This window comes from Equus przewalskii, chromosome 8, assembly GCF_037783145.1.
Source record: "Equus przewalskii isolate Varuska chromosome 8, EquPr2, whole genome shotgun sequence".
Classification (NCBI taxonomy): domain Eukaryota; kingdom Metazoa; phylum Chordata; class Mammalia; order Perissodactyla; family Equidae; genus Equus; species Equus przewalskii.
The window spans coordinates 59,013,743-59,022,889 of NC_091838.1; the positions used below are offsets into that span (position 1 = coordinate 59,013,743).

A 9,147-nucleotide genomic window follows, 5' to 3' on the forward strand; every position below is an offset into this window, starting at 1 on the left:
ATATAGGTAAAATAAAATGGCCTTAAGTTTTATTTATATCTCACCCACCTTTTTCCTAATCTCTTCATTTGCAATCATTTTACTTCTAATCTCCCAAACTTTGAAATTCAAAGTACAAGATGGCATATTTTCTCATGTAGTCCTGTTGCCTAAAGCAACAAGTTCCTCCTCAAACAGAGTGCTTGGTGCTTCAAAGTTAGTTTCCAAACTGGATGAAACATTGAAGATTTGATATCCTGAAGCCCTTTTTGGAGACCCTGATGTTAAGCAGAAAAACATCACCTCTTGGGACACAAGGAGAAGAGGTACATTTGGAGCCAAGGGATGTGAAGTTTAGTCCCTTTCACTTATTTGAATTTGAGATCTTGAGCATTTTATCAGTAGAGTTTTTTCCACCGGAATGCAATGCATTATCAGTTGTGCTACCTCTCTTACTTTTTTGTTTTATCAGATCTGTCTTATGATAGAGTTTACTATATTTAGAACCATGTATAGACGCCATTTGCTGCTGCTTTATTTTATTATTTCACTGTTTCGGTAGACACCCAATTGTGTGTTTAGGAAAAAGACGTGCATAGCTATAATCTAATCAGCTACCCCACAAATAGTAACGCTAATTAATATCAGGAGCCATAATAACTACTGCAACTAAGTCTGTGCTCCTAGAGTACTTAATTTATGGAGTAATTCTACCCCTTTTCTCCTTGAAGGATCTCAAAAGAGCTGGCATCAGGTTTTCAAGAGGCTAAAACCTGCTCCTTAATTACTTCTGCTCTCACTCTCTTCCTACACTGGTTTGATGCAGCAACTCCCCCCTCCACCAGCTCCCCAACCTCCGAAGATTCAGGAAAATATGGTACGGTGCTGCAAAATGATATTTCAGATCAATTTCAACAAGGTAACTGTCCAGGGGAAGTTGGGCTCAGAATTCTGGGAGCGGTTCAAGCCTTTTCAGAGCGGTAAATTGGGTTGGCTTAGCAACTCGGTGGTGCAAAGCCTGCTGAAGGCGCTGTGTTCAGGGAGAACGGAATCCGCCAGGATGCCTGAGTCAATCTTTCTTTGGTCGTCCTACTTCATTATTATTCTGCAATGCGCTGCAATCCCCATGCGTGTCCCGCTTTCAGCCCTCAGCTGGTCACTCCAGCGGTGCTGGGAGAGGACCACAGGGCGACCGGGATGACCCCGTGCTGTTTCATTTCTTCTGCCCTTTCCCCTAGGGTCCCACTACGCCCTTGTGGCGCTTGAACCCTGGTGCTGCCCCCCTGCTTGCCTTTTGCCCAGTGACAGAGCTGGGGTGGGGACGAGGACGATAGTAGAGGAGCAGCATTCCCCATTACTTGTTCCCCAACGAGTTTTTCCGAACTCCCCGAGTGCCTGTTTGAGGAGAAGTTGTTTGAGCGAGGGCAGCGCTGCGGTCAGCTTGGGAAAGGGAGCTTTCTCGGCGCCTCCGCCCGATCGTGCGACAGCAGTGGCTGCAGCACCACCGTCCATCTAGAGTCCCGGAAACACAAACGTACTGTTACGGCCACGCGTTTCTGCCTTGGACACACACACACACACACACACACACACTGAGGCATGCCATAGGCTCCTCTGTGTCAATCCATGTGGACCCCCTCCTCCCAGCAACACACACACACACGCACACACACACGCACATGCCATCAGCCAGGCCAAGTCAGGCACTCAGTTTCCGGTGGTCTATGGAAATTTCAGGGAATCTGGCCTTCTAGAAGAAATTAAGAAATATTCCCAGGGGAAATAGATGGAAGGGAGGGATACCTGTGCAAACTGCAGCTAGACAAAGACCCCTGACTCAAACACAAAGGTTACCTCCCAGCAGGTGGCTCAGTCCTGCTAACCTCAGGGAAAAGGTTTTGATGATGTTGATCGCGGTGGGTGGATTTTTTTTTTTTTTGCGGTTGTTAATGTTTTGTAAAGACATTAACCCACTCCACCCGCCTTTGAAAAGCTCTCTCAGGATACGACAGATATTTTCCTGACCTGTCAGGTCAGACTGTCGCCTTGAGGGTGTGGAGTGAGGTGATCAGTCCTCGCAGACAGGCGCGGGGCAGAGACCTCCGGGTGGTCACCCAGGGGCCGGTGAAAGATGCTAATGAGCGCTGCAGGCAGCTCTCTTCCCTCCTGGACACCCACGGCCCTTTCCAGGGGGAGAGGTCAGGGGAGACGTTCTGAGCCCCACTATTCCAGAAGAGCTCTGTGGTGGGAGTAATATCTCCTTGGAGTTCCTAGACCATACGGAAACATGGATCCTTCTCGAAGTCCGGGGTCCTGAGAGAAGCCCTGGAAGCACGCTGTGGCGCCGGGTGGTGAACGGGGCATACCGGCTCCCACCTGCTGTGGACGGAGATCACAGCTTTCTGTACCTTGGCCGCCCGGTTTGTGTGCTCCCCCGGAATCCCCCAGAAGAAGCATGGGAAATCACCCCCGAGTGTCTGTTTACGTGGGCGGGACGTTTAAGCACGACTTGGAGATTCACACTTTCTATCTGGGTGAGACCTAAGCAGACACGCTGCAGCTGCAGGCTGCATTTCAAAAACCTCTGCCTGCTGGCGTATGTGTATGTGTGTGTGTGTGTGTGTGTGTGTGAGAGAGAGAGAGAGAGAGAGAGAGAACTCAAAATAGGCACGCATCAGGTCTAAGCATCCCCCGCCCACCCCCAATTTGGTGTCCTCCTCTGCCTTTTATTTCTAAGGATGACAGCGGAGGTACAATGCCCAAAGGAGCTTGCCTCTCTTTTCAACCCCACTTGAACGGTTCAGGCCTACTACCGAAGGCCACTTTGTCTTCTATTCCGAGGCGTTTCCTCCCACTGAGCCTCTTTGTCATTGCTGTTGCAGGCAGAGGTGAGATGGTGGGGGGATGAAAAGCGTGAGCAGAAGGAGGAATTCTTGTGGCCGCAGCAGTTCACGTGGAAAACCGCGAGCCTCGGACTTCTGATCCCTCTCCCTAGCCTGGATTAGGACCTACAAAGCCCTTGGAACGACTCCCCATTCTGAGCTTTCCCCTGGGCCTGAGAGTCCAAAAGAAATAGTGTGGAAGACAAAAGCAGGCATAGACATTGGGGGAAACAGCATTTAAGTCACTGCAGCAATCTCAGTTTTAAGAAAGCCTTCAGAATCAGGTGATATTAAAATAAGGTGAAGGGAAAGAAGACACACCTGTCAAAATTGGCACTGCCCGGTGATAGGGAAAAAGTCTAAAGCGTACAGCCTATGTAAGTTTGCTTCTCAGAATTTGAGGACAGCGTACCAAGTGGTAAAATATAGAAGATGCCTTCCAGGTGGCAGATAAGTGACAATGAAGAACCTTACTACCATTAAAATTTTTTTTTAATAGTCCGTAGAAAATTGATTTTGGACAGGACCAAAGCAGAGTGTGACACACTCCTTCTTCCCAATGTCCCCCAAACTGGAATATACTCAGTGGAGACCGATTATCTGAGTCCAAAGTCCGGGAGCTGTGAGCAGAAGAGAGGGGTCCGGTTTCCAGCGCCATTTAAAGCAAATTAACGCGCCATTCCTTTCTATCTGCGCGTCTTATTCGGACAATACGGTAGGTGCGGGCAGCCGGGCTGTTATTGCAGGCGGCGTGGCTCCGTGTTTGTCAGGCGCTTGCTCGCCCTGCTTCGGAGACTCCCTCCCCTTTTCTGCCCCTCGAATGTGTTTTGGCTCAACAGGTATCACCTGAAAACTCGCACTTAACCCCCGGTCATCCTCTAGCAGGAGCCACTCTAGCATTTTCCCGACCAGGAGCTTTCGCTGGCTCCCTGCGCCTCCCCCACGCGGAGCGCGCGTCTAGCAGGCAGCCCTAGGGCCATCCATTAACCACCGACTCCCAGGGGCAGGCGAACTAAGCATAAATGCGAGGCTCCTAACACGCAGAGCCGGCTATGAAAACCCCTTGTAAGCAGCCCGAGACGCGTTTTGTGCCCTAGGCAGTGTAGTTACGCCGCTTGGGGCAAGCGTTTTGGCTTAGAGCTGCGCTGAGGCTCCAGGAAAGAAAAAAAAAAAAAATCAAGCTTTAGGGAGCAGGTTTACCAGGCAGTTGCTGCCACAGAAACCAGGCGCGACTTCTTGGCATATAGGCATGTAAATTAAAATTTGAGACATGTCACCCATCATTGGTCCTAATAGAGAGAGAGAGAGGTAACCCCTCCAGCTCCCTCCACCCAAAACATGAATTATCATTTCCACTGAATGCAAATGGGCTGCCTTCTGTGGGGGGACAGCCAGCTGCAAGCTGGACAATAAACTGTTTCATAGAGACGCGGCCCGATTGCGGTTCAGAGAGGCACTCCTTTACAAAGGAAGAAGCGTCCAGTTTGTGTTGACAGCCGTGGCGCGCCTGGGCCAAAACTCCCCCCACTGCCCACCCCCTGACACACAGACACCAGGGATTTGAAACTGGCTTCAGTGAAAGCGACATCTCTCGCGTCTATGAGAGCTGCCATGAGTATGGGGAGGTGATTGTTCAAAAATGATGGCATGAGTCATAAACACCTCCTGAGTATTCTTTGCAGCAATTAATGGACAGCAGGGTGCAGGAGAAGTTGTGGAACAGACCTGGGGATCTATTTTCTCCCCGAGCACAGCTTTCCTTCCAATGATCCTGACTGTCCCTTGCCTTCCTGCTTAGGAACAAATTCTACATCCCACCCACCCCCTCCCCTCGTCTGTGCATGTGACACTCACTCTACCTGTCTGAACGCTGAGACTTGCTGGAGATTTTCTTTTTGGTCGTCAGCTAATGACTTTCCTTCTACCTTCATTCATCCCCAAAGGTGGATCATTACACTTCGTGGCTTCTCAGACCGTTTTAAAGCCTCATTTTAAAGCCAAACCTCTACCACAGGACCTAGGGAAGCTCCCCTACCATTTATCAACGCATAAGAGCTCGCGTAGAAATAATTCACAGATGCATGCAGAGACATTCATGTTGGGGGGGGGGATGCTCAGAAGACCCTTGTGCCCTAATGCATTTAAAATCAGCACATTCCCAGCATGTCGGTAACTTTCCTACCTGAAAGGGTTAAAAAGCATTTAAACGAATGTCTTTAATATAAATATTCTTGCTCAAGCATCAAACCCCACTGGTTTGACTAGAAATCAAGGTAATCCTCACCACCAAGAAAAGTCTTGCAGAGGAATTCTGCCTGGATATCCACTAGTTAGAGGCTATACAAATCAACTCACGTATTCGTTTGAGCATACTGCAAGAATATTTATTGAGCACAAGCTCAATCACCGCATTGAACGCCAAATCTGGCAAGCAAAATGCATTTCCTATCTCGGGGTGTGTGTTGGGGGGAGCTGTGAATCAACTCCTTCTTCAGTATTATCATGATTATTTTATCACTGCAAATTGCAAAGTAAGCTACCAGCTTCTCTCCGGCGACAAGTCGGCTCGCCTCCATCCAAAGCAGAGGGGACCCCGAAAGCAGACCTACCTTTCACACAAGACACCGTCAATAAAAAGACGAGGTTCCAAAACGTAAATCCACTTTTAATCCCCATTTTCTTCATCAGGATGAAGTCTAGGCGGCCACATTTAGCGCATCTTCTAGTGCTAGGCTCCGGGGGTTTGGATTCCTTTGCTCGGCTTTCCCCTTTGCGGATCCCTTTCATATTATTCGCGAGCTCCTAATTCCTGCTCCTCAGCCCGGCGCAGTGGAGTTGTTGCTGTTGTTGGTGCGCGGTCACAGCTCGGAGTGAATGGTGTTTCTGGGATACCACAGCAACCTTGACGAGGACTCAACCATCTCTCCAACGGGGGCACAAAGTCTCCGCTACTCTGGATTCTGTCTTTTCTTGTGCGTTTTTTCCCCTCCGCCAAAATCTACCTCAATTCTAGCTCGTTATAGCAACCACCAGAAACCACTAGTGAGCCTCTTATAGCCCAGCTCCGCTCTCTGACAAACTCCCCACAATATTTGAAATTGAGGGGCTTGTTTTTTTTTCTCCCCCCCACCCTGAATAGATCAATTCTGCCTGTAAAAGCAGCCCAAGAAATATTGTGTTAGTGAGCTCTCCGTTGCAGCCTGTGAATACGAGCGCTTTAAAGCAATATTTTAATCCGAGGATCTGCGTTGATTTTGGGAACACCGTGATGATAAAGAACCGGACTTCATCAATGCCCACGTCGTTATAATGGGATATGTGTTACTACTGTAGTTGCAGTATATTTCAGGCAGGCGTCTCGCATTTATTATCCTGTGATTTAATTGAAAAGGAGATCACAGAGAAGAATGTATTTGCACACATGTATTTACATATTCAAACGCCTACGTGTAAACTCGGAACCGAGTTTTTATGATTCGGTAAACCGACTTCATCCTTGACCAGGGCGGGGATGGGGTGGAGAGAGTCCTTTCCCTAAATAGTTCGCCCTTTCATCCTCCTTACCCCTTTTCAGCTGATGTGTGCCGCAGCTAAACTGCTTTACCTGTGGTAGTTATCTAGAACAGACCCATTTATCTTAATTCCGAATCGACCCCAAATATGTAAATGGAAGGTTTCTTTCAAAACGGAAAATATATGTACCTATACATCTGGACTTGGCAGCACCGCCCCCCCCCCCACACACCCCTCAAGGGTTAAGATTGTACAAGGAAAGAGTTCTTGCGCCATCTACTGGCCAGCGGTGAGTCACCGCTTCTCTTTCACATCTATGAGGGATCTTTATTCCCTCATCCCACGGCGTAGCGGAGCTGCGTCCTGAGACCAGCATGTTCTGCTCCTGTGTGTCAATTTCCCACTTTTCTCGGCTGGTCCTGGCCTAGATTTTACAACCAGCAACTTCCTTAGACTAGGCGCGGTATTGGTGATCTGATCTTCTCGGGAATCTGATCCCATCTGAGGAAAGGGGAGGGCTGCCGCGCTAGTTCTGGAAGAGAGAATTAAAACTGCTTCTGGCTCCATTTGCATGCCGAAGGCTACCAGAGTGATTAGCAACTACCCACAGGAAAAAATACAGGACTTGGTCAAGAGGACTGACCAATTTGGGTTTGCAGCTCTTCGCATTGCCCACAGATGATGGCTCCCGACCCGTACACCACACTATCACCCTGGCCAGCTTTTGTCCCTGGGCTCGATATGGAGCTGCTGGCTCAGGGGAGCAAGGCGTTTGCATCTGGAGGGAGTTCTGCTCTGGGATGTGGGCACACTGCGAGCGTCTATGGGCGTGCGTGGTGAGTGGGTTCAATTTGCAGGCGTAGGAAGGATTCTGAGCTCTCCGAGTACGTGGCATTTTGTGTTTGTGATTCTCGTAGGGAGTGTGTGTGTGTGTATACGCGCGCCGTAGTGAAGGGTAAGAGTGCGTGTTTATGGAAGATAATAAAGGGTATGCTTTTCTATGCATGGGTGTTTTCCCAAGTGTGTTTGTGCAGTGTGTGCATGCGGGTATGTTTGCTCGTGTGTGTGTATGTGTGTGTGTGTATTAGAGAGGAATTTCTCTCCTGGGTAGCCTTAGCAAGAGGCAAAAGCTGTAGATGCCCAACTGACCTCATTAAATTTGGAGAGGTACATTAAGGGCCGTGTGGCACAACACTATTCCTTTCCACCAGTGCTTTCTTTTATTGTCCGAATATGCAGATTTCAAACGGGAGTGGGTGACAAGGTTGGGACTAGACCATGATTGGAAGGATCAACACTGAAAACGTCATTTGCCTGCTCAGCCACCTTGGTGGCGGCTCTGGTATTGATTTCAGTCAAGATGTCAGGGTGTGTTGCTGTTGCTGTTGCCTTTGCTGGACTGAACAGGGAGTCAGATGCAAACAGGTCTTTGGACTTATTGAGGACACTTGACAAAACCCTCCTTACAAGTGTGCAGAGGTTAGTTACCTCAAGTGAATTCACTTTTTTATCAAAAGAAAACAAAAATCTTGGGTGTACATAATCTATTTGAACACACGGCTATATATCCAGACAGGAGGACTTTAAAACAAAAACTTTATTTCACAAAAGTCAGGAGTATTTTAACAAGAATTATTGGGCAAAATAAACTTTGATTATGGGGCCATAGTAGTTACTACTAAGATACCTAGTTGGTTACTACTAAGATATTTCTGATATTTATTTTCAAATATGCTGATCTGATAATCCAATTATCTTTCCCTCCATGAATCCTGCCTATCACTTCCATGTGAAGTTGTTAAAAGATTTATCTGGTAGCTCATAATATTTTGAACAATAGTATAGTTTCTAGTTTCTCATACAGCTCATAATAAATCACAAACCATTTCCCACCTGCATCTTTCAGCTCCTGGGACAGGATGGAAAAATCATATTTTACAGATCGGAAAAGTTAAAGGCATGGAGAAATGAAGCGGTTTGTCCAAGGTCATGATCAGGAGAACTGGCATTTAGTCCAGTACATTTAGTGTTGTATCACACTCTTGTCTTTCATGCTAAACAGCCTCCTCTTCAAAGGAGCATTTCCAAATGTGTTCCAGAAACAACATTATCAGCCAAAAATCCTGGATAAGAAATCCCTCAGTTTCTCCAGAAAGAAAAATGCAGTGTCTAAATTTGGAAAGAAGAAATCATCTATCTCAGCTGATCTGTGGGGAAAGCAACACAGTTATACATAGATTTGTTTAAGACTTAGAAAGAGAAGATAAAGAATAATAGCTAACATAACAGCAAACATTAAGTGCTTACTGTATGCCCAACACTATGTTATGTTTACATGGAATATCTTATTCAATCTCACTACAACTTGCTGAGACAAGTATTATAATTATCCTCATTTTAGGGGTGAAGAAATTGATACACAAAGAAGTTAACTATCTTGTCTTGCCCAAGGTAATATATCTAAGAGGAAATATGAACTCATGATATCCAATTCTGAGTCAATGTGCTTGCCACTGAATTGTCCTATGTTAGCTCCTACAGATGCTTGTTTTAAAATAACGTAATAAAAAAGTATGATTTTTCTAGTAAATTTACCTACATAATCATAGAAAAGCAGATATTTATAAGATAATTTAGAGGTGATCAAATTTTCAAATATATGTATACACAATGGAAAGAAAAAACATTTTTTTCTTTTAATACTTGTGAGTTACTAAAAATCCACCTCCCACTTTTTTTTTTTTTTACCCTTCTTGCCTTCTACTGATCATTG

General features: G+C 46.6%; 1 protein-coding gene across 7 annotated transcripts in view; it reads right to left on the bottom strand.

The window, feature by feature from the left end:
* The window catches only part of CSMD3 (CUB and Sushi multiple domains 3), a 1,172,992-nt gene extending 1,166,929 nt beyond the window's left edge, over positions 1 to 6,063 (bottom strand). For 2 of the 7 annotated variants that reach the window (XM_070630871.1, XM_070630869.1), the window contains exon 1: positions 5,471 to 6,063. In XM_070630871.1, the coding sequence (XP_070486972.1) occupies positions 5,471 to 5,648 (178 nt within the window). In that variant the 5' untranslated portion in view covers positions 5,649 to 6,063. The remainder of the gene's footprint in view (positions 1 to 5,470) is intronic. The other 5 variants (XM_070630875.1, XM_070630872.1, XM_070630876.1 and 2 more) reach the window with 3 other exon arrangements.
* Between the last annotated feature and the right edge of the window lie 3,084 nt (positions 6,064 to 9,147).